Below are 26,628 nucleotides of genomic sequence, written 5' to 3'. Positions count from 1 at the left end.
AATTGGAAAAACCGTAATCCGAAAAGCTTTCAAAGCTTTTCAACAAATTTCAGTAGACCGAATTGTGGTGCTCGTAATTGTTGTGTGCGGCGGCGGCGTGATGCAAATAGGAAGGAATTGCTGTTGCGTTTAGTTCGGATGCTCGCCGCCGCAGCGCTGCAATGCTGTGTCCCCGCCAGACATCCTCGTCGGTGGCGCCATCTGGCGACTGCATGGCCTGGTGACAGTGCGGCAGCAAATTGCCGCTATCCTGTTGCTGCTGTTGCTGCTGCTGTTGTTGTTGTTGATGTTGTTGCTGCTGTTGTTGTTGCTGCTGCTGCTGTTGCTGCTGCTGTGTTGGTGTTCCTGACTGTTGCTGGTGCGTTAGGGTTTGTTGGTGAGCCTGTTGCTGCTGCTGCGGTTGGTGTGCCTGCTGTTGTTGCTGCTGCTGCTGCTGCTGCTGCTGCTGCTGTTGGTGGTGCGTCTGCAATAGCAGTGTTATGTTAACAGTTGGGTTTGTGTCTCGGCTGCAGCACTTACCATGGGCTCGCCATTGAGCTCGCTCTGTGTGGGCTGCGCGGAGAGCGGCGGCGGCGTCACCGATGAGCAGCTGTTCATGTTGGGCGGCGTGGTGGCGCTCGGGGAGCCGCCCGGTCCGCAGCTTACCCCCCCGCCCACGCTGTGCTGATACATCATCGAGTCGCCTATTCGAATGTGAGTGAGAGCGAGAGAGAGAGAACGATTAAACAAACGCAACTGCAGTTCAGAGTTTAAAAAAAAAACCTCCCAAAAATTATTAACGAAATGAAATAAAGTGTAACAATGAAAACTTTGAAAGAGGCAAAAATAAAAACCTGTCTCCAAAATATCAATTAACACAACTATACGAAATCAAATAAAACTCAAAGTCGGAGACGGAGACGGAGACGGAGACGTGTCGCACAGAATGCCTTTGGGGCATTCCTGAAAATTAAACGACTGCCTGTTAATTGGGCGAGCAAATACACAAAAATCCGAAGCGAAATAGCCAGAGATTCGTATGTCTCTGCTTGTTTTTTTTTTCTTACTGCCTGCTACCGAAAAAAAAGTGTTATGAGTTCAAAGAAATGAAAACGTTGTCGTGTTTCGGCAATTGTCAGCCGAACTGGATTGTATCGAGAGCTAAATAAATAAGGCAGCAATCGGGGAGGAGGGGGAAAAATGAAATATATATCTATATAAAAAAGAAGTGTCAACGCTTTTTCATGCAAATGGAAAGTTTTTTTTTTTCATGTGATTTTAATTAGGGGTAGTCTTGGGGTGGTGTGTTGTGGTTGTTGTGGTTGTTGTGTGGGGCGCACCTACCCAAAGCATTCAGGCCATAGTGCTGATAGGTGCCGGCACCCAGGGCGGAGCCCATATTAATGCCCGAATTGAGGCCGCTATTCAGCGTGGACGAAAGCGGCGAGGTTTGATTTAGCTGACCGAAGCCTGTGTCGGAGGCCAGCCGTAATGCGTAAAGATAGTTGTTGTTGGATAGCATATAGTTAGACGTTTAGTTTTTGGGTTAGTTCATTTGTGCACTCACCTGCCGTCATGGGATTGACGCCCACGCTCCAGCGATCGCCGCCGAACATTCCTGTGCCGCAGAGTCCGTCGCCCATCGCAATGTTCGTGATGTTTGCCCCAAATGGGGGCAGGCCGTGCGAGGGCAACAGGGCGCCCGGTGTGCGGAACACATTTGTGGTCTTCTTGCGCTTCTTCCACTTGGCGCGACGGTTCTGGAACCAGACCTGAAATAATAACCAATACAGGTCTTTGAGTAATATGTCGAATTTGTTGCGGCCAGAAAATGCTGAGGTCTGACCAGCTGCGCAATACTCTGTTTAGGCGGACTTAAGTCACAGTTTGAAAGCGTCATAATAAGAGATATTCTCTTTTACAGTGCCTAAGGTCACAGTTTGAAAGCCACATACTAAGTAATATTCTTTTTTTACAGTGCCAGTCTTAAAGTTTTTCCAGTGACTTATGTCACAGTTTGAAAGCCGCATACTAAGCAGCACAGTTTGACAGTCATAATCAGAAATTCGCTTTTCAACTATTTTTCCAGCTATTATTGATTTTGATTATGCCACAAGTGACTCTCAAACTGTGCGCCCAAGACAGTTACTTTCAAACAGTAAGTGGGAAAACAGTTTAGCTTTACTTTGAAATGTTTGCTCAGAGTCTGATCATGCATTGTAAGACTTGATTAGAAGCTCAGTTTTTTAGTTCAAGTAGCTAAGCATACAATTGGGGTATAAATCGATTAAGTCGCAGCTAAATTAAGGATATATGTCCGATTTATATGTGTTCTATATATGCGAGCTGTCTTTTACACTTGCCGAGCTGCATAAATAAAACTAAAGCGAATTTCTCATTTATTTGTTGCTTTAAATCAAGCGATTTTGCCTTGATTGCAGCTTAATTAAAGCTGATTCCAGTTAAAGCCTTAAGACCGTGGCCAAATGGGCTCAAGCGTGTGTAAGCGTGTGTGTGTGTGTGCGTGTGTGTGTGTACATGTGTTGTCTGCTTGTTAAGCGACTTCTCGTACATGGTCTTAATCGAGATCAATTACCGTCGTGACAGTCAAAACATGTCTCGGCGCACACACACACTCGCACACTCGCACACGCGCATAAATTCCATATGTAAATTCTTTATAGTCGTAGTCAGAGACAAGGCAACAATTTGGCAGCAGCTGCCACAGCCCCAACGCATCTTTGGTCAGCCGCATTCGCTTTTGTCTTATCGGCAGGTATTGCCTTGGCCAAATGAGCGGCTAGGGGTAGGGACAAGGCCGGGGGCAGGGATAGGGAGCGGTCCGAGGCCCATGTCGGATGTGTGGGTTGTTTGAAATTGGCATTTCCATATATGCATAAGAACCAAGTGGCAGGACAAACAGGCTGCTGTGTAGACATGTTGAGGTTTTGACATTTACAAGCAGCACACACATACTCGCACACACACACACACACACACACGCACACACACAGCGGCAAATTACTTTGCGAGAAGTGTTGCCTGCTTTTAGGGGACAGCAGCGACTGCAGCTTGTTTGATTTGCTGGTAGCTTCAACCAAAGAGTTTCTCAGAAAATATACATCAAAAAAATTAAAAAAAAAATAGGAAGGAAAACCTAGCTAAATGAAGCTTCGCTGAGTGAATGACTTGTGACATGGAAACGATTTTTCCGCCGTGCATAACAAAGACGGCGACACAATCCGCTGGCGAATCCACATCACGCGGCGGGTTGACAACTTAACCGTGCGCCAGTTCGCCGGCATCGCCTCGACATTGCCATGTCGCGTATTTATAAATGCTGCCAGCCAGCCATCCTTGGCAATCTTGAGCTGTCACCGCGTCGCGCTGCCAGTCGCGGTGCCAGTCAGCGCCAGCGGCCACAACTAATGGCCAAGACGAGCAAAACAGACAACAACAACAACATAAACAGCCAAAAGCCGAGTAGAGAAAAAGAAAAACAACTAGCACAGGCAGGCCGAAGCTGAAATACCCTCGCAGACACGACATGTGGCTGTTATGGGCTGTAGAAATGGCCAGACTAGTCAGATTTAGCGGGCTTAGATTTTTATCGTGTAGAAGTAAAACTGATATGGAATAGCGATATTAGGTTTGTTTATATATTATAATGCTTCCCCTTGTTTTGATCAATTTAGTTGTGAAAACTTGGCAAACAATAGGTTTTTTTTGGATTTTATAATGTATGGTTTTCTTCTTGTACATCGACTCGATTTTCTACCCCTACATAGATTCAGATTTTCTCAGTTTTCTATCCATGCATAGACTCAATTTTGCAAACCTACATAATCTTCAACTTCTATCCGAATGTACACTCCATTTTCTATCCCAACAAAGATCTACCTTTCTACGCCTGGTTCCTAAGTCCGCTAAATATCCTATTTATCCCAGCTTGATGGCAAATTGCTTCACATACAAGAAACATATCTAGATATCTGAACTCTTCATACAGAAACTCAATTTTCGAAGGATATAAAGTATCACAGAGTTAAATGATCGAGCTGGTACTAAGATGTTCAAATTTGGTTACTAACAGAAACGCGCTAAAGCTTATAAGTGCTCAGTTTAAGTTTTTACGAGAAATTAACGATCGTAGGATAATTTCTATGACAGCTATATGCTATAGTGTTTCGATCCAGCTGAGGATTCTAGAACAAGCTTCTTAAAGCTTTAAAATTGAAAGACTAATTCGTATGCAAAGAGAAAGACAGTCAGACAGAGAGACAGCTGGACAGACACGACTATACAGACAGGACTATTATTGATCAGGAATATATATTTCTAACAGCAACGAGGACATTTTCAAGGCGTGACATATTTCGTTTACAATTTCGAATGCCCGCAGGAAGAGCAGTAAAAATCAAAGCCGAGAAAAGGCAAAGAAAAATGGCAACTTTTGTGCAAAGTAACTTTGCTTGTAATGCTGATGGTCCCCAGCGTATTTGTCATATGTCGGCCAGCAAAGAGGCAGCCAGTGAGAGGGGGAGGGGGAGAGAGAGAGAGAGAGGAAGATAGGAGGAGAGAGAGAGAGGAAAAATCAGCGACAGACAGCGGCAACTATTGGACGACAGCAGCAGCAGCAGGATCGACAGCGTGCCACTAAGTATGCGCTCAATGTTGCACAAGGGACGCTAATGTGCCACACGGCGGGTGGAGGGTGTGGCAGCAGGGGGCGACTGCGACTGCGGCGGCAGCGACCTTGACTTGTTTATGCTTTTTACGTGTTTATGCGTCGCTCTATTCATTAACTTTTAATTTAATAATTTAAGACTACGTCTGACTGTCTGGCTCTCTCTCTCTCGCTCTCGCTCTCTCTCGCTCTCGCTCTCGCTCTCTCTCGCTCTCTCTCGCTCTCTCGCCTTCTCTCTTTGTTTACGACAATTAAATTTTAGCCGCTTCTTTTATTTTGCTTGCCACATTCGCATGTCTTTGGCGTTTGCCTTTTTATGTTTTGCTCGCTTTATTTATTTATCCAGCTGCTTCTTCGACCTCTCTCTCCCTCTCTCTTCCCCTCTCTCTCTCTCTCTCTCTGTGTGTGTTTGCGTGTAAAAGCCAAAAGTCATTGCCTAGCTGTAGGCGCTGTGCCCATTAAATTGGCATAACGTGCATGACGTGCACGGCACGCAAATAGGCGTTAAAATGTCGGTTAAACAAAACATTTATTTTTTATGCACACAGACACACGTGTCGCTGTCTGTGTGTGTGTGTGTGTGTGTGTGTGTGGGGTGTGTGTGTCTGTGCGCCAGACACTTTGTGCATGTTGTTTTATTTTCTTTTTACCCAACCCTCCCCCTCTCTGTCTCTCTCTCTCACTCCCCCTTATTGACGCTCCTTTAGCCGCGTTAAATTGTGTTTTGACGGTAATTTTTTAAGCTTCGCCCTTATGAATAAATTATCAGACGCGAGCGAGTGCCTGCAAGGGGCGTGCCACTTTTTTTTTTGTGGCTTCCAATAAATAGAAGATTTGATTTATTGGATTATGAAATTGAGACAAAAAGAACGAGCTATAAAATAGCTAAATATAAGGACTATAAAATCTGATTTGTGCATAAATAATGAAAATATTTAAGAAAACAGATTGAAGTGCGGGATTTTGTGTGGGAAGATGTAATATATCTAGAATTTTAAATAGTTCAGAGAACATAGAATATACCTATAAGTTATAATATGATATATCTAGATATAATATATGCATAATTTTACATAGCTCGGAGAAAAGAAAGAGATGAGATCAGTCGAGATATAGGTTTTCGATATCCAAATAGATTCTTATCTTTGAGGCGAAAAAGAAGATAATAAATGATAACTATTCGAAATCTAGAAATCTCTATCTGAATCAAAAGCATCTAAACGCAAAACAACTCGAAATGTGTTCAAATTTACTTTTCAAACCGAATCGAAATCTTAAATTTAAGCACATTTTATAGACAAAATGCTTCATCAAAATAATTCTAGCTTCTTTTTCTTCTGAAATTACATTCTAATTGTGAACTGAAAATGTTGCACGCATTTTGAATTCCTGCACTTGCCAAATGCAAATGCAATTTCAGGGCACAAAATACATAAATTTGCCGCCGAAGAACCCACCCCGCTGCCGAATCCCGCCCGGGTTGGTTTTTGCTCTTGCGGCAAATGGAGCAGAACGCAATCAGGGCTGAGGGCAAAAGCAAAAGCCGGTTTTCCAAAAATTTCAGCCATATGCTGCGAACAAAAGCATTTTCATGTTTGGACTTTTAATTTTCACTTGCGACTGACACCAACAAAAAAAAAAAAAAGAAACACCACCAAAAGGTCAAACAGACAGACAAAAGGTGTCAGGACAACAACAACAGCTGGAAGAAGAAGCGAGCAGGCAGGCAGACGGCAGACGGCAGGAAACTGTTGCAAATAATAAATGAGTCAAGTTCATGAAAAAGCAATTTCTTGCGGCAGGCCACAAATATTAGCACCAGCAGCAGCAGCAACAACAATAACAACAGGAGCAGGAGCAGGAGCAGCACCCACAATGTGCTCATCCGGCGCGCCCAGAGCCCAGAGGCTCGCCCAAAAAGGGGGTTGGTTGCAAGTCAGAAATTAAGTAGCTGCCAAATGACATGCAGCGGGTCGACGGGGAATGAGAGGGGTGGGAGGGGGGCTGTGAAACTGAGCCAAATGGGATAACAAGTGATTTGCTTTGATTTTATGACTGCGTGCGGCGGGTCGGCGGGTGCGCTTAGTTAAGGGGGCGGCTGGTGTCAAAGACCCAATGCTATTTTTATTATCAACGTGAACCTGTTAACTGCCTGTGTGTGTGTGTGTGTGTGCGAGTGTGTGTGTGATTGCCAGCCATTTATAATGGTCTGTCATATGGCAAATCTGTGAAATTTTCGACTAAGCCTTGTTGCCTTGTCGTCTCAGCAGCTCGTTATGCAACATTAATTGCACATTATGGCTAATAAACAGCTGTCACACTGCCTGCCTGGCACACTTAGGGTCAGCATTATAGGTACACTAGCCACAGCTCTGCTTTAGATGCATATATATTCAATTATATATTGGCAACAGTAGAAGTCATGCTTTAAACTGCAGAGTAAGTAAAGAAGAAAGTACATTGCAATAGTCATGGTATACCATAGAAAATTCATATAATTTTGTTATATATAATTTTATATACACAAAAACAAATCCCACACTAATAAAAGCCTGTGCTTGTTCTTCCCTCGATCCCATACTATGAGCTAGGCGCTCTTAAATAACTTTCGTACTTATAATGCGATTGTATGCATTTTAAAATATTTGCCTATATTGTGCCCATTATTTTGGCCACGAGTGTATACAGTATATAGCCAAAATAGAATTGCCATTTAAGTTGCCCTCGAGCCAGCTTCCTGGCTTATGTTTACTTTCGTCAACTTTCGTTCAAGTTCTGGCTTGTTATTTATTTTTAAAATGTTAACGAAACAATTTAATTGAAAATTAACAAATGTCCGTTTTACTGAGTATTTTGATGTGGACTAAATATGGTTAGATAAATGCAAGGGTAACTATTTTTTCTGCTTTAAAACTGAGCTAATCTCAGAAACTTTCACATTTCAAGCCAAATCATATTTGAAGAAATATATGCCTTGGTGCGGCTTTTGTTTCGTCTATCTTGTGCCTAGCTTGAAGCTCATAGTAAGAAAAGAAAGAAAGCTATCAAAGCTAGGACTCACATGGAATATAGTTAAACAGGCTGAGCACAAAGTTGCAGGGATCGAACCCGCGGCAAAAACTGCAGCGAATTGTCATAGAATTGGCATATTTGCATATGCCACAGACATGCGACAGCAAGTGGCAAATTGCTGGGGCACAGCTGCAATATGTACATAGAAATGCACTTTGCCAGCCACTTGAAAACTCAATTTCAGAAATATCAATCACAATTGCGAAACAGAAAAAGCCAGCAATATCGCGTTGCCAACTATCAAGCGGCAAAGAGTCGGAAAATTGCAATCAAAATTCGATTAGCTGCAAATGCAAATATTATTTATTAAGCCCGAAACGGCACAGTTGGCCAGCAAGCTTAAACAGAACAAAAACAGGCTCGACTCTGTGTATTAATAAACATTTGATTGGCAGCAAGAGAGGGAGAGCGAGAGCGAGTGGGCTTGTGTGTAAGAGCGAGAGAGAGAGGGGCAGCGCATCCAATAATATTTGGCTTGGTTTTATTGACAATTTTTGTTGGTTAAGCTTGCAGTTATGAGTATTTGTTGCTGTTGCTGTTGTTATTGCAGCATAATCAAAAATCAATTGGCCAGGTTATTGCATTTTCTTTGAAGCGAGCTGGTGGCCTGGCAACCTGGCAGAATGAAATAACCACTTGAAAAGCAGTCAACTCTCTCTCCCTCTCCCTTTCCCCCTCTCTCTCTCTCTCGTTCTCTGCGAATTGGCATTATGATTGTCCTTTGAAGTCTTTTGGCTCTTGTCTTTGGCTACAATTTCGACTCGAACTCGACTGAAGCAGCTTTTTATTGTTATTGGCCAACCGGCTGATGGGCCGAACCGGGCCGAACGGGCCCTGGCTGTGCTCCTGAGTGGTTTATGGAAATCGCTTTTCGGCCAATATCTTTTCATTCGTGCGCATATAAAAACTGCGTATAAATTCATAAAGCGACTTGTTGTTGTTGTTGGAGTTGTTGTCGTAGTGGAACACAAATGGAGTCGATTTATTTTATGTTATCCTTTAAATCCTGCTTTACGAGCGCGCCCAGCGACACTTGCTGCGACTTGCCCGCCCGAAAACAGCCCCACACTCACCACACACACCCCACACAACCGCCCACGCTTGGCTTTATCCAACCCGCCGACGTTGTTCTGGCTGCTGTTACTATGCCCGTCTCACTCACACTCACACAGACGCCCACCCTAGGCCTGGGGAGTTGGCAACTGCCTGGGGCGGGGTTGGGGGCGGCTGGGGGTTGCCAACTATTGGTCCAGCTGGGCTGCTGCTTAGGCTTAGACGTTGCGAATTTATGAAATAGTTGGCATTAGCGTCCATTGACTGGCATTAGAGCTGCATTACTTTTGGCGGACACTGTCTAGAGTTGTGCCGCAGGCTGGCTAGCGGCAACGTTGGCTGGGGGGGGAGCGTTGGGGTCAGGCCAAAGTGCAGCTCAGAGCCCATTGCAGATTTTTGGGTACGCAATGCAACCCCCGAAAATGTTGCTGCACGTTTGGAGCATGCGCAGCTCGTGGCTAGCGAAATTTTCCGTTTTCCCAGCGAGTTTTTCTTTTCTTTTCTTTTCTATTTATTTTTTTTTTTTTGTTGTATTGTTGATTTTTTTCATTGGCAAAAAGGAAGCAAACCAAACGCTTTTTGTGCAAGTTTCAAGAATGTGAACCTTTTCATTTATCAATGCTCCCCCCCACCCCCTCCTTTTGGCTATCCTCCCCAGCCGCTTATCCCCATGGACAGTGTGCCGGAGGAGCAAAAAGCCAACGTTGGACACTTTGGCACGCCATTTTCACACAAACATTTCAATGAAAAGTATCAACGAAATTGCTTTTGAAATTGCTTCATATGCCATAAACAGAATGCGTGCCAGATTTTCTTGATGCTCTTTATGTGCATTTTATGCGAACCGCCCCCCAGGCACTCTCTCTCTCTCTCTCTCTCCCACACTCTCTCTCTCTGGCTTTCTCTGTCTGTTTGTGCACCTCTCTCACTCCCTCTCTCTGCTGTGCGCCAAGAGCTGGCTTTAAAGTTTTAGCAGCAACTAATTCAGCACAGGATACGCAGCTCCGCTGCTCCTTGCAGCAGCTCCTGCTTCCAGTCGCCAATCTCCAGTTTACTTTTTGCTATTGCATATTTTCGTTTTGGTATTTCAATTAAAGTTTAATTAAAACGCGATGCCATGGTTATCAGACGCGCTCCAAACTGAAGCTGAAGCTGTTCTCCTTTTGCCTCTGGCTTTCATCTTTTTTTTAGTTGCAAATGTGACGCACTTTTCTAGTCAAATTCATTTATTGAGCACCTCATAAATCCCTCAGCCTCCCTCCCAACACACGCTGCCCCAGCAATCGGTCGCCCAGTGGGCCATTATTAGAGGCGGCATTAAGGGGCTCAGCAAATAAATTAGTTGTCTCTGAACTCGAGGCCATAATTTATCACTGGCCGCTGTCTGGATTTGGATTTGGATTGGGCTGGCTTTGGGTTTCGGTGCTTCTGGCTCTGCGGCCAATCGATGGAAGTTTGGCTCAAGTTTTTTTTAGGGCTGTGATTAAAGAGATGTGCCATGTGAAGATTCTTAAACTCAGACTGTTTTTATATATATTGAAAGTGGCTGAAGAGATAATTGGTGTACGTCTCAGGCAGATAGAAGCATTTCCGAACCTCTCAAGTATATACAATCTCGGGCAGCATCAAAAGCCGAGTCGATATAGTTATGTCTGTCTGTACTTCTGTCTGGAATCCTGAAATCTGATATATCTATTCTGCCAAATCACACGCAAATCGAGTTTATCAATTTTTGTCGATAACTCCTCTCTTTTTAAAAAATATTATATATAAAATATTGATAAATATCGATTTTGAGTCTTAATTTTTCAGACATAACTCGAGCATTATATGAGTTAGATGCATCAAACTTGGAATATAGGTTCTCGAATATCATACATAGATTAAGGAAATGTAACATTCTGAATACCTCCCCACACTTCCCGGAAGAGTAATAATAACTCATTGCTTAAGGTTGAGAGCGTTTTCCCAAAGTGAGGGTCCTTAGGAGAAGAAATACATAAGGAAAAAGAAGAAGCTCGCAAATAGAGCATATTAACTTGATGTTCTCTACCTAAGCGAAAAGTCTTGTATAAAGAAAAAGTTACTAACCTTCTCGTTTAATCCTAATTATTGCAGTTATGGATTGATAATTTATAACCAGGAACCCGAGTGAAGTGTCTCAACAAGAAATTCACAACTCATCGGAAATATTCTTTTGTAACCGCCACGAATATTCGTTCAATAACCGAACCCTAACAAATGATCAACATGCCAAATTGCAGGTGAGTAACTTTTTGTTAATATGAATGCAATTAAATGAATATCGAATGCCTCATATCCTTTTACGAGTGCTAATTTCTTGATGATTCAGTTTTCAATGCAATTAGCAAAAACAATTCGCTGTGTGAACTGAAAAGTTGTGATTGGTTAAGAGACTCGATTTAAGTCTTTTATTGCAAGCAAAAGATTTTCAAGACTTGGACAAAGTTCTTGATACTAATCAAGGATACACTATATGGGATTGGATATTTTCAGCTCTTAATTGTGAAACTTTAATGGAACCATCTATTGAAAATGTTTTCTGAGAGGTATTCTTGGAAATAAAAAAATGGATTTATAGAGAGCAACTAAGCATTAGACAAGACTCTCGCAAACTTTGAAGAACTGTTCAAAATTCCATCTTTCAAGTTGTGAATTTCCAGCAAGAGAAATTCTTTTCATTTCTCTGGCAACGAACCCTACAAACTAAGCAAACACAAATTATGAATTTAAACAATTTTTAGTGGCTGATTACCTGGAAAACTTTGCCCAAGTTGTGCCACTCGACAAATCAGCTCGATGCCGAATGTCTGTGTGCAAGTGCCTCAACCACTTGCCACTTGCCACTTGCCACTGTAACCATGCCGTGCTGCATGCTTCGACTGCTTAGCTACATGGCACCGCCCCCGCCCCCGCCCCAGCCCTTTGTAGTTGCCAGGCAAATTAATCATGTGAGAAATTCATTTGGTTCCCAGCCTGTCTGTTCTGTGTGGCACGTGCTGCTGCTGGGCCACGTTGCAACAATTTAATAAACAAACCAATAAACGCAAAACATTCCGAGCACAATGCTTTGACAACGGCCACACTGTAAAATCATGATAAGTCAATTTGGTAGTCAACCCCGCCGCCTTCTACTCCTTCTCGTTCAGCTCACGTGTCCTTGCCAGCTGCAGTCGTCCTGCGAGTGTGACAAGCATATTGCCTAGCTACGGGCGGTGCCTAAGACGCTTAACATTAATGCACCACGCAAATTGTTCATTTCTAGCTGTGAGCGGTGCGTAAAACACACACACACACAAATTAACAATTGCACCACCCGCTGGCTGACGACCTTACCCAGCCCCTCACTGCCACTTCCATTCTCTCTCCTCCTATCTCTATCGTATTATGCGATTACATTTGTTAATGCTCTGCTCAGATTTGTGGGCCCTTTGAAAATGGTTAAAGAAAGGAATTAAATGAAATCGATTAAAATCGTTATCGAATTCTTGCTTTTGACCATATCTGTAGCCAGGTCTTGCTATCTCAGAAACTACTAAAGCTAGAGACTGAGAAAGTATATCGAGTATATCGATTAGCATAAGCGGAACGAGTCTATCAGTTACTTTCGCGATATCTCGCTCCACTGTGACGATATCGATAAATAGATCGATTTTGAGCCTTGCTTATTCAAGTGTAACTCGAATATTATAAGAGTTAGCTACAGCAAACTTGGTATAAAGGTTCTCCTATAGTATACACAGCTTAAGAATATTTCGCTTTTTGAATGTTTCTCTTCATTCCCCCCAAAAGTAATAAGAACGCGTTTCAAGCTCTGCGCTTTGGTATATGCCACATTTTTGTTGTTGTCATATTTATCCCCTCAAATTTTCATAAAGATCGGACTATGAGCACCGATGTTATTCAAGAACTTATTAGCCAATGTAAGGGCCTAAGGGAGAAGAAGATGGCGTCTTCTAGTCGACCACTGCCCACTAGAGTACTTTGTACTTGCTTTCGTCTAGTTATTTGTAGTTTATTAAATTATATTATATTCTATATAAATGTATATATATGTATTTTCTGTTGGAGCCTGCATAATTAAGCAGCTCATATTTTGTATTCCATATCCTGTATTTGGCCACGTAGTTCAGCTACGTGAGCTCCATAACTTATGCAGCTAACAGACATAGGCACACACATACACGACTCACACACACACACACGACAAACACACACACACACACACACACACGACTCACACTTCTTAGCTTGACTTGATTTTCGTGCTAAGACGCAAACCTTTATTTTTTGTTGTTGGGGGTCGCATTTAGGGGCTGACGGCTTGGGGCTGTCTTTATGCCGTCATTAGCTGCAAATCCTTGTAGATTGATTTAGGGCCAGACGTGTGTGTGCATATCAAATGGGCGTCAGTTTTTAGTGCACGTGGGCGTGGCGCGCAGCCTCTTACACATTTCTCGAGTTTTCAAATAAAATGGTGCGTATAAATATATAATATGTGTGTCAGCAGGCATTTGGCCAGCACACAGTGAGTCTGGCAGGCAAAACAGCATGCAAACTTAATTTATATGCTAATTTTATTAACAGTGGCAGTGGCAGTAGCAGAGGCAGAGGTAGAGGCAGAGGCAGAGGCAGCAGTGTGGCAGCAACAATAAGTCCCTGCTAATCCAAAGGGCTGACATTCCATAAGCCGCAAAAGCCAACGACAACGAAAAATCAAACATTATAGCGTGTTAATAGCACAGCCAGCAGCAAACCCCTCCCCCTCACACTCTCCCCGATCCAGCCGGTCGTCTCCCTCGAACTGGACCCGGATCGTTCCGTCAGCCGGATGAGCAGGATACATTAACAGCCAGACACTGATACGCAATTATTAAAACAATTTATCAAAGTAGCACATCCGTTAGGCTGGCGCGAAAAAAAAGGGAGTCGGCCGTGGGCATGGCCAGCCAGCTAATTGTTTAGCCAGCGGAACGGGAGGGAAAGATAGAAAGGGGGGTAGGGGGGCACCCGTTGAATAGGCCAATAAGACGCAAATGCTGGGCCAACTTTTGGCATTCATAGAAACCGCAAAACAATTCGCCAGATGCATAGTTTTGCACAGAGACACAGAGAGAGAGAGAGAGAGAGAGAGAGTGAGAGAGTGTGTGTGGGGAGGGAGAGGGGGTAGCGGGGTAGTGGCACTGCAGGAAGCGGAAGCTTAAACACAAATTTAATGAAGCAGTAAATTCGATTGTCGCATAAACAAAACCCGCCCGCATGCAAAAGGACAAGGCGCACGCCACAGGCAGGCAGCGGCCAGGATAATGGCAGAGACAGCAACAACAACAACAACAACAATGGCTAGGGAGATGCGCCAGCCGCAAAAGGATAATGCTCACTGTAGCTGTCTGTATATGTGTGTGTGTGCGTGTGTGTGTGTGTGTGTGTTGGCTTGGCAAACTTTTTGTGCTGGCTGCGGCAGTCATAAGTCGCACAGAGAGAGCAGGACTCGCAGCAGCAGCAGAGTCAGGGCCAGGGCAGGGCAGAGCGGGCGGAGGGGAGGCTCGTCTAAATGTGACTTTATGTGCTTTAATAAAGTATAATTTTTGGGCGCTTAAATGGCGCTGAGTGGCCGCGAGTGCAGCCAAAATGCTCATAAAGTTGGCGGAAATTGTGAATTAAAGCGCGCGCCAGCAAAAATTCACATTTGAAAAGCGCAAACATAAACAAAGAAAAAAGCGAGATAAAAGAAAAAAAATCAAGATGGAAAATGCGACAAAGATCTGGGATGGAAATATGTAGAATAATTTACATATAAGATAACGTTAGATTCTCTAGCTAATATGGGGCAACTAAGCTCTACTATTATATATATTATTAATTATTTATCTAATATTATATTTGATATTATTTTTTATTACTTCAACTTGTGCCCCAATTCGAGGCAGATTAACATTTTTGCTGCTCGCTGTTTGTGCTTCAAAAGTTTCAATAACTTAGAATCCGTTTCGCATATTTACCTGCTAATTGCTTGCTAAATAAACAAAATAAATAGTTTATGATCTAATTAGGAATACTATATAAGTGTAGAATGTGTGTAAACTTTCAGAAATTGCGCTGGACAGATATGAAAATGATATTTAAGGTATGTCAAATTGATATTTGGACAAAAGTAAAACAGTTTTGAGTAAATAATAATATTTATCAGATAATAATAAAACAAAATTCTAGAGAGTTTTATAAAAGAAAGCTGCCTAAACGGAGCAAGAGCTGTCTTCTAGAGGGAATCAAATAAAGGCTACACTTACAGATTGGGTATGAAATAAATTAAATGAAAGGTATCTTTCCGCAAGCATGGAAAAAGCGCGTACATCGTCAGAGGCAAAGATCTATGTTCAAATTCATTTGAGGATTTGGAAAATCCATCTCTTCTTTGTATAAAAAGGATTTAACTATTTGATGGGTAACGTTTCGCGTTCGAATTCATTTCCTAATAAAATAGAAGACAATTTAAGCATATGTTAAAGGAACAGCTCTTAGCAGCGCTGTTAAAATACTAACAGCTGTTAAGCATTCTTATAATCTGGCCACATTGTCTTAGCATAGTAAGTAGCCTTGTTATATTGAAACAGCAAAGGAATACGCAGCTCGATCCTCCAGACAATCGTTTCACCTGATGTTTTTCAGAGATTTTGAAGTCAAAAGTCAGAGGCATTTAGCATAAAAGCCACTTAAACTCGACTTGGCTGAGTTCAAACCGCGACTGCATTGGGTTTGGTCGTTGCAAGCGGCTGCGGTTTTGCATTTGTCATGTTAAACTAAACGTTAAGTGTCAAACTGACAGTCGGGCAACTGTCAATTGAGCTAACCGAAAGTCAAATGCGAGACGCGGCGACCGCAACAAAGCCGCACAAAGTTTAGCGACAACATGAAGCTGGTTGGGAGTATAGAGTGTGAAGTGGGGGCAGGTCTGACTCACCTGGACACGTGACTCGGTGAGGCCAATGCGCATGGCAATCTCCTCGCGCATAAATATATCCGGATAGTGGGTCTTGGAGAAGCAGCGCTCCAGCTCGTTCAGCTGGGCGGGCGTGAAGCGTGTGCGGTGTCTTTTCTGCTTGTTTTTGTCCAGGTGCTGCAAGAAAGGAGAGGGCACAGAGAACGGGGGGAAACCCGGCTTGAGTGTGACAGCGTTGGCAGCGGCTAATTTACAAATACAACAACAACAACAACAACAATTACATGAACATTAACATGAACAAGAAGAAGAACAATAACAAGAGTAACTAGCACTAAGTCTACAATTAAAGACAATAAACTAAACGTAGCAACTAAATTAGTTAATTTTTGCATTTCTTTTTTTTTTTTGTTTTTGGTTTCTTTTGCTTGACATAAAATACATATGGAAATAAAATCACACTTACTTTTTTTTTTATTCATTGCAATTATTTTTATACACAATTCAACACACACAATTTACACATTCACATATTTGATATTTCATATTGATTTTTGATTTTTGGTTTTTGCGTTTATTTTGTTTGGTTTTTGGCAAATCAGTTTTTGGTTCGAATTGGTTTTTTTTGTATTTATTTTTATATGCATAGCAGAGTTTTTTGAGGAAAAAAACATCGAAAAGAACATGGATTATTAAAAATTCAGCTTTTACTTGCTGCTAGAAGACTGCGAGAGGGAGAGAGAGAGAGTGTGTCTCCCTCTCTCTTTCGCGCTCTTGCTAGAGAGAGAAGTCTCTCACAGCGTATGCTCACCTGATCCTGTTGCTGCATGTTGTTGTTGTTGCTGTTGTTGTTGCTATTGCTGTTGTTGCTGTTGCTGTTGTTGTTGTTGCTGCCGTGACTGCTGGCACCATTCAGCGCATTGCCATTGTCGCACAATCCCCCAGTCACATGCAGTCGGGCCACACCGCCAATGCTCGCCGCACCACCGCCGCCGGGTCCAGCTCCACCTCCGCCAAGATCCGCAATGTTCGGAGCGACGGGCAACTGGCCAAAGCTATTGACGCCCGCGTGAAGTGCTGTAATTGCCGCCTTGGGTAGATCACAATCCTTGGGGCCTGTTGCGCCAACAGAGTGGGAGAGAGAGAGCGAGAGAGAGAGAAAGGGAAAGCTATAGATTAGTTGACTGACAAATGTTTCCGGTTTTGTGTTAACTAAATATTGACTATTGATTTTAGTATAAGTACAAATCTTAGGCTGAGCGGCTAGCGGGTTTTAGCACACTATAAATACAAAGATTTTCAAATCAAATCTCTTTTACTAGCATAGCTAAAAAATTTGGTCTATTTTGTTGTTTTGCTTTGCTTTCGTTCCTAGCCTCACGCTTGCAATTCCCAACAGGTTTAAGATTGAAGATTGAAGGACCAACTTGTCAGCAAAGTCTTCAAATATGCTGACAATGTCCATATATACCATGTCTCTATATACACTATATTCATGGAAATTGTCTGTATTTATAGAATATCATTATTAGTTTATATTTTATTAATATTTATAGAACTGCGACTGTTATTTAGCTGTTTATTCTTTTTTATATCATATAATAAATTGACCAACTATAAAATATTTGTTTATTTATATAATAATTGGCCTTTTATTAGGTTTTTATTAATCATTCTACATTTATATAATAAATGCACATATTATTTGTTGTTATGTATGTTATATAATTAATTAATATTTTATATATTAGAGAATAATAATTAAATATTTCGTGTATGTTTCTGTAATCAGTTTTTATACCCTGAACCCATTAAAAATGGGTATAAGGGTATATTGTATTTGTGCAAAATCCAAATGTATGTAACAGGCAGAAGGAAGCATCTCCGACCCCATAAAGTATATATATTCTTGATTAGCATCAATAGCCGAGTCGATCTAGCCATGTCCGTCTGTCTGTCCGTCCGTCCGTCCGTATGTATGAACGCAAGGATCTCAGAACCTATAATCATATTATTTATTATAATTATGTATTGTAGAATAAACTAGCCTAGTTTTAGGTATTAGTATTTTCAAATAATATGAAACAAATAGATCTTTTATTAGTTATTTATACTTTTAATTGGTCTATTATTATTTTTTTTTTATGATTATGATTTTAAAATACGAATTTCATTGAGAACTGGTTTATATTTATTTTTTAATTTAATAATTTCATAAGTTCTCTTTATTCATCACAATATTTTATTTATATATTATTATACGATATTTATTTATTTAATCATTTTGTTTATGAATTGTTTTAAATCTAAACCAATTTTAGATTTTGTTAAATTTCACAACTAACTGAAAATGCTTTACATTAAAGAGAATACACTTTGTTTTTTATACTTAATATTAAATATATAATTTAATTGAAATGCTGGTTAAGCCATTGATAAACTGCGCGCGCGTGTGTGTGTGTGTGTGGGCGTGTAGTAGTAAGTGTTTACACTAATTAAATGTAAATGAAATGTGACCACAAGAGGTGCACTCACAATTGACACCCACTGTAAGAGTTGTGCTGAAAAGCCGTCGGAATTTTTGTTGATTTATGTGAAATCTATGCGCAGCGCCTAGCTGTAGCCTGTGATTAATTAACAATTGACACTAGATGTGATTTTTTTTATTTAAAATTAAATTTTTATTTGAGTTTTTTATTTGTTGAAACGCTGCCGCGCTTTGCCGTCGCGAGTTTCGACTTGTTGTATGTATTGCTCGGAGCGAACTGCGGCGATCGGCTAAATTGAATTTTTCAACAACCTGTCATTCAAAAGATGCCAAAAACAGTAACAAACGGCGAAGAGTCGGCAACAGCAGCAGCTCGACTGAGGTGCGATGCGGAGAGACAGATACAGATACAGATACAGATACAGATACAGATACACAGCTACAGATACAGATACACAGCTGCAGATACATAGCTGCAGATACATGTGTGAGCTGTGAGCGTAACCCCTTTTATTTCAGTTTTACCTTTGGCTCACTTGACTACGTAACGCTGCTTTTTTTTCGGCCTGTCCAACAACAACACAGTAGTTGGAAATATCACGAAAGAAACAAAAAATAAAACACGAATCATAGGCAAATACAAATAGAGCCCAGTGGGGTGGATATATAGAGGCAGAGTCGACGAGTCGACGAGTCGGAGACCTCAACTTCAACGTGTACCGTCTGGAATTTTTAACATCTATGTGCGAGGCGCTGCCTGTGAGAGATGTGTGAGAGACGGCAGCAACAACAGCTTAACTCTTTTGCCATTGATTCTGTGTGTGTGGTGTGTGTGTGTGTGAGTGTATCTTTTGATATTTCAACTCTGCTACAAGTCAAACATTTACTCATCGCCAGTTGATGCGAACTCTCGTCTCCATACATAACCTTTTGGGCACGACTCGTTCGTGATGTTGTCATGATTTTCATATAATTATGCGTATGCCTCAAAGCAAAGAGTATTCACCATAGACTGAAGGTGTGGGTGTAGGCAAAAGTGTGCAATTTCCGTTGAAAGCGAAACCTTCCCAAATGCAGATGCCATAGTCCATATTATATGCCAGGCCAAGCCAGGCTAGGGTAGGCCACGCTAGGGTAGGGTATGGAAGGGTATATTCCAATTGCTTTCAATTAGCCGACTTTGATGTTGGCTGTGAGCGAGCGCAGCATCAATGATTTTTATTGTTTTCCAAATGGACTTGTTAAAATTTCGGCAACTTCACAAAGGCGCAACAACACAGCGCTGCGAGCCGACGCTGCAGCAGCAGCAGCAGCAGCAGCAACAGGTGCCAGGCGGGGCACAGCAAAGCGGGCAATCTCAACGAAAGCTGGAAGCTGCTCTGCCCTGCTGGAAGCCTAGCAGCTCATAAAAGTCCAACGAGTGCAGCGCCACATAAATTAACAAGTGCTCTATCTGACCAGCTACGACTGGCAGCTACCTTGTAAACATGTTTGCCAAAATATGACACCCTAATACGCTCTAAGAAAAACATAATCTTCACTCAATTCTGAATGTTATGACACTTTCAGGGCTTGAAGGGGGCCATCAAATGCGCGTGGATACAAACATCAAGTCAAGCACTCATAAAGAGATATATGCCACCTTTTGGGGTTAGCGGCAATTTATTCAGTATAATTTGGTAAAATGCTTAAATAAAAGCCGATATTTATCGATTTCGGGTCGAAAAGGTCTAATTGCAAACCATTTTTGAGACACTAAGCTATGCTAAGCTTCCAAAAACTGAAGTATTGTGGATCTGCGTATACGAGCACCATCGGAATCTGACGTAGCCAACTCTTAACATCTTTAAGATGTGCGTACAAAGTATGTGCCGATAATTGATATTTATCGATTGATCGATGACAAAATGATATATAATTAAACTAATTAATTGATTTGCAAGTCTTGATATATCATAGATGACAGAGAGACTTGACTAAATATTGATGGTCATCGATTTTTTAAAAATTGGGAAAATTCTCGATATTTGGATTATCTTCATTGTCTTCAAGTTCGGCCAAATCTCTAGATCTATTATTGCTTATTAGAAAACTAGATAAAAACTTGAATCTTTCATAGTCTACGAATTGGTCAGATCTCTTTGTAATCGTAGCTTAAAATGAATACTTATCGATTTTGGGAAAACTGGGAAAATTCTCAATACATTGAGTTTTGTAAAAGGCTTAGCTACAAATCGATATATTTTTGTATTGGTAAAAACAGAGCGAATTATACATATTTTGTTAAAAGAACTTTTAAATTCTATAATCTCCGAGTGCAGTTAAAGAGCTCGTCTTGATCAGTTATATATATGCATATATCGCAGCTGTTTCTTTCTGTCTTTCTCCCTGCATATGCACAGCTGCACTATGCCTTTCATTTACAGGGTACAAAAAGCAGGAAAGTCTTTTGTTGGCTGCTGCTGTTTTAGTTTTTGTAGCCTGGCCTGTGATAGCCATAGACTAAAGCACCAACATTCCCCTATTCTTCAGTGAATGTTGTTGTTGCTTTAGTTTTCGTTGCTGTTGTTCTTGTTGTTGTTGTTGTTGTTGTGCAGTCGCTTTTAAAGCGTTGCCAGCAAAGTGCTAATTTTTACACATACACCCAGCGCGGCTACTGTTCATTAGCGATTTTTGACGCGCTCGATGTTCACGACAGTGCTTACATGACGCAGAGACACACACACACACTCGCACACTCACACACTCTCCCATCAGCTTGCAACATTGACGTTTGTCAAATATTGAAGAAAGGAAAAAAACACGCCCGAAGCACAGCTTGAAAGCTGCTTCCGTGCCAGTTGCTTGTTGACCATTTGCAGCATTTACAGTTAAAAGCAGTTGGCCAACTGCCAACTGCAACTGTAACAGGGCCAACACGCATAGGCATCAGCATCAACAAACTTTCGAGCTTTATGGCCAACTGATGGCTGCTCCAGTGTCGTGATTGGTAAATTTAAGGCGCGGTGTTAGGTGCGATATCTGCAGCTCCCATAGCCAAACAGTTTACGCTCGAACGGAGCAGCAGACCAGCGCGGAGCTCAGCTTGGAGCTCAGCTCGCAGCTCGATGCCAGGGCCGTTGCTCCAAGAAGTGCGACTTTTAGCATTCAGGTGTGCGGCTTCCTTCAGCTATTCGACTTGCTCTGAGCGTGGCCGTAGAGAGCTGGCTGTGCTTGGGCTCCGGCCAAATAGCGCCACTTCTGGAAATCGCGCGCTTTGGTCTAGCTTTAATTTCAGCCAGCTTTTACAGTTGTGGCACATAAATACGAAAAACAAAGCCGAGTAGTTGCTGCAACTGCAACTGCAATCGAACTGCAACTGTAAATCTGTGTGAGCTTCAGACACTTGCTGGCCAAATGTTTGCAGTTGCGAGTCGAAACAAATATTTTTCAACTAGTAGCACTCGAGCTAAGAGCTGAACGAAAGAAAGCACAGTGGGTACTTGCAGTAATGCGAATGTATTTGAACTACTTGCTATGCTTGTTAATATAACGAAGTGAACAGAATGTGAAAACATATTCTTTTGAGAATTATAGTTAATATAAAGGCGAGTTTGAGGTCAAAAACAAGCTATAAACGGGTTGTCTGATACATCTATGATACATCATCCAGTTCTATCTATCATCAGCAGACTTTGCAAACGACTCTACGATTGCTCTGCCTTGTGCTGAGTGCACAGCTATAACATTTTGAGAATTATAAGCAACAAGAGGCAACAAATCGACAAACTAATGCCTATTCATGTGTAATATAAGCTTGAATGCGTTGCAAAAATGCAATTGGGATTCGAGCCTCAGCATACTTTGTTGTATCCTTTGTATTTAATTTAATAACATTTACTTAGTTTCTTAATAATAATAGCATGCGACAGTGCTGAGACATTCACATGACTTAAAAAGCAATCATAACAACGATAATCTAGCTGGGGGTTTGAACTGCGACTTTCTTTTTTATACTGTGACAAGTCTAAGGTCTAACATTATATAAGAATAATAGCTTAGCTAGAGGCTAGAGGCTTGAACACCTAGCTCAAATTTTTGTATACCCATATATATTTTATGTATATTTAATGCTAGATTGTTGTGGAGCTGCGTAATTCACATGATTTTAAAATATATCACAGATTACGAAGCCTTTGCACAAGGTATTTAAAACAAGCACAATCCATCTAGAAGCTCGGTATCCGGCCTTGCTTGGCCCTTGGGCAAAGTAATCATAACAAGCATAATGCCAGCTGGGGATTAGAAGTCCGCCAGACTTTTTATGGCACATAGGTCCAACATGGGTCAGCTACTGTTTCAGGTCTTTATGCTCTGTCTAACTGCTGTATCTCTGGCCATAATGATGACTAATTGGACATGGAATCAATCATAGATGTCTCTAATTTGGAATGGCAACGTTGTGACATTAGTTGAATGCTGTATAATGCCCGCAGCTACAATAAACATGGCGGCGCCCAAATGATTACAAGCAGAGCGCACAAATAACTCTGCGCACGTGTGTGTGTGTGTGCGTTGTACAACTGACAACGGGCGGCCATTTTGCTTGGTGGAGTTGCACGAAAACCGCACAAAGCGATTAATTAATTAAAATTGGCAAACATGAATTTATCGCGCAAGCAATTTGCACAATTTGCGCAAAATCAGTTTGGCGGCGGCTGCAGCTGCAAATATCTGCCGCAAAATATATGGCCGGCAAGGACTAGCTGCTGCTGCAGCTGCAGTTGCAGTTGCAGTTGCAGTTGCAGTCGTCAGTTCCATGCACTGCACGCATAATTATTGAAATTTGGAAATTGTGCGGTCAGGCCTATGGATTGGTGCGCTGTACGTGAAAACCGCAGCAACAGTTGCTGCAGCCGCAACAGCCGCAAAACATTTCGATGCAAATGTTGCCCCAAGGCGGCCAGTGGGCGCCAGGGGAGAGGAGCGGGGGGGGGGGGGGGGGGGGCAGGCGCCCAGCACATATTTCACTGGCGCTGGCGGCCGCAAAAATGCCAACGCACAGGGCCAAAGCGTGCTCTTGGCTGTGGCTGGCAAATTACAAATGCAATCGTGAAATTAATTTAATTAATCCGTGCACGAAAAATGCCGAGTCGAGTCACAGTCACAAATGTTTGTTTGCCACTTCAAATGCCCCCAACCCACCCTTCCCCCTCCGCCTCTTTCCATGGCACTAAGTCCAACGATTTAAGTTTTTCGCGCCACAACACAGCATTTGCAAATGTTGAATGGGCATTAGAGAGACAGCGAGAGAGAGAGAGAGAGAGAGAGAGAGAGAGAGAGAGAGAGAGAACAGCAGGAACCTGCCCGCAAAACGCGTTTCTTTTGCATGCAAATTGCGCTTAATTGGGCGCCCGCTCAACACACCGCCCACCCCCCACCGGCAGACTTGCCTTGCTCGGGCCTACGCAGCGTATACGTAATATGCAAATGTTGCCGTCTGTTGCTTCGCATAGTTGCGACTGTTTTTTGTTCTGTTTGTTGCGGCGAGGCTTATGAAATTTATTAGGAGCACATGCTGCAGCAGCAGGATTTGGCTTGTTTCTGCCAAAAGGATTTTTCGGCGCGTTTGCCTGCATGACAACTTATTGAAATTTATAGTTTTGTTTAAGCTTTAAAAGCCAAGCGAATGCGTTTTAAATGCAATCATTTTTTTTTTTTTTTTTTTTATCGAGCTTGCAGCCTTAAAGACTTGAACTCTCAAGTAGAATTGCTTTTGCCAGGTTTCCAAATATTCCAAAAATTCTTTCATATACAATTGGCACTCTCTTGAAACTTCAAATATGGAAATATTGTTATTATTAACAAATTCAACTCTTTCATAGAATAGATAGCTTTGCATGTGTTGCAAACAATTTTGTTTAGAGACAACATTTGTATGTAAATAAAAATATTTGGACCATATTTCTTTTATGGCCAATGGGCAATGGCACAAATTGCGCATACGCCGCGTATGGCCAACGGCTTGGCCATTGGCAGTTGGCAAAGGGGCAATAAATTAATAAAAGTAATTAATTACTGGCTGCAGCTACAGTGCGGGCAAAATATTCAATAAAAGCGCGCACATAACTCATTCGAGTGCGAGAATCGCAGCTGCAGCTGCAGTTGCTGCAAAGTTGCTGCAGTTGCCTGGCTAGGCTATAAATTTGATTGCCGAAATTGAAAGTGCTTGAAAAATGATCAACAATGTGGTTTAAAAATATGGCATATATATATATATTTATGAGTGCACAATATAAACTGATAATTATGTGCGTGAACCGGAGCGAAATGCAAATGTAATTTACAATTTGCGGCATATTTAAAAGAGCAATTATGCCAATTAACACACACACACACACACGGATATACAGGCACTTACACCCACAGCAACAAGAAGAAGAAAAAATGCGAGCTAGTTAAATACAACTTAATTATTGCTAAATGCACGCGACACGGGGCGCCTGCTGTTTAGACGCCTCAATTATAGGCCATTTAGCGTCATCGATGGCTCAGCCTCCAACTCGGAAGTAACTACACACACACACACACACACACACTCGCACACACACATAAATACATGATATATGGCGACCCGTTGCCAGCGAGCGTATGCTCAAGAAATTAGTTTAATTATGGCCATCGGCCAGGCGGACAGATTAATGCACATATTATTATATATTAGCGCAATTCACTGCGCGATCTTAATTACAATATTATACGCTACACACCTTCCCCTCCCCCCGCCCCCACTTAATCGTTTTACAAACTACTTGACTTACCCAGCACATTGGCCCCAAGATTGTTCAGCATGCTTGCCGAGAAGTTGCGTATCGATAGAGTCGACAGCTTGTCGCCTTTGCTGCCAGTATTTGGGCTCGCCAGCCAAAATTAATATTAACGTAGGTATCTTAATTAGAATTTCAATTTAATTGAATTGCGTTTGCCGTTTGCGCAGAACCGCCAGGAATCTGCTCGTATACACTCCTCTTATCACAGTATATGTATGTTAATTGTTGTGCACCAAATTACATTACAATCATGATGTTCTCTCGCATTCTGTGCAGGCTCTGTAAATGGAGAAAGCAGGTTACAAAATAATAGAAATTATATTTCTTAAGAGCACCAATATTATATCTTAAAGAGTTGAATATATTTAGTAGATCTTTTGCTAATACATAATTTAATCAAATTCCAATTCGTTCTGAGCTTTGACTTGATTTACCTATCAAAATCTTGTCTCGGAGCTTCTCTTCAAACAAATATACAAATCCTGTTAGCTGCTCAACTTTCAGCTTAATTTTCATTCGACTCACCTTGTGAGCCCTTTTTCTTTTCCTTAGAGCCCGTCGTATGTTGCACAGGAGCTAACCGCCGGGGTCAGAGTTCGCAATGGGCCAGGGGCATGGGGCAAGGGGCAAGACGCTCAAATTGCCATAGTAAAATTAATTAAATGGCTTGACCATAAAAAAGCCAGAGAAATTAAATCGAAGTCACTTGGCCGGAAGTTGAAAAGTTTTCTTGCCGCTTACGAGACACGCACATGCACATTAACACTTACACGCACACATACACGTACGCGTCGCAGGTGTGCAGCACGCAGTGTTACGGAAGTTGTATCGTTTATTGATGAAATGTTTGACCAACTGACAGCTGGACACTGTGTCCGGCCCGGTCCGACAGACAGACAGAGACCGCAATTTGCTAGACTGCGGCCTGTTGTTGTTGCTGTTGTTGTTGTTGTTGTTTATGCGAACTTAATTGATTTTTAGCAGCTGCATTTAGTATTTGGTATTTGGTATAGCGTTTACCAACACTCAATTGAAGCACACACTTTTTGGCACTTTGTTGCGATTTCACTTGCGATTCGGTTTGAATATTTCATTGAGCCTAACAACAGTCAAATTAGTTTGGCCTGCGGGAGCACTTGGCCATGCATGTGTGTGTTGGTGTGTTTAGGTTTGTAGTTGTGTGTGTGTGTGTGTGTGTGTGTGTTGGCTATTTCCGGCTTTTGGTTTTAGCGACGGCTCGTCTAGCAAAAATATTGCTGTGCAGCAGCGCAGCGGAACGAAACGAAGCGCGTAACGTTTGCCCAGCGACTCGCTCGCATTTGAGACAAATGCGAAAAAATCAAAACGAATTGACTCGATGATGATAACGTTAACGTTAACGTGACGCTGCGCAGTGGCAGCGACGACGGCGACGACAATGATTTCAATCGCCACACCACCCACCCACCCCCTAGCTGCTGGCTTGCCAAACACAATCGACAGGCGAAAAGCGGGTAAGGCGCGCGTTATCTGCTTTGCTATCTGCCAACTGCTTAGCTTTCGCATTGATTTGCACAGCGTGCGCATTCGCGCTGTGCGC

The 26,628-nt window shown here is 42.1% G+C and overlaps 1 protein-coding gene across 1 annotated transcript; it reads right to left on the bottom strand.

The window, feature by feature from the left end:
• Positions 1-49: 49 nt before the first annotated feature.
• On the bottom strand, positions 50-25,071 carry LOC115762315 (homeobox protein orthopedia). The gene is made up of 8 exons (XM_030704482.1): positions 25,041-25,071; positions 16,564-16,868; positions 15,774-15,929; positions 1,547-1,751; positions 1,324-1,449; positions 520-683; positions 318-436; positions 50-245 (listed from the first exon to the last, which is right to left on the bottom strand). The coding sequence occupies exons 1-8, from the start codon at positions 25,069-25,071 to the stop codon at positions 50-52; spliced, it is 1,302 nt and encodes a 433-aa protein (XP_030560342.1).
• Between the last annotated feature and the right edge of the window lie 1,557 nt (positions 25,072-26,628).

Source organism: Drosophila novamexicana, unplaced genomic scaffold (assembly GCF_003285875.2).
Source record: "Drosophila novamexicana strain 15010-1031.04,08,12 unplaced genomic scaffold, DnovRS2.1 tig00000564-arrow-pilon, whole genome shotgun sequence".
In the NCBI taxonomy this organism is placed as follows: domain Eukaryota; kingdom Metazoa; phylum Arthropoda; class Insecta; order Diptera; family Drosophilidae; genus Drosophila; species Drosophila novamexicana.
This window is presented reverse-complemented; position numbering and strand designations above follow the sequence as displayed.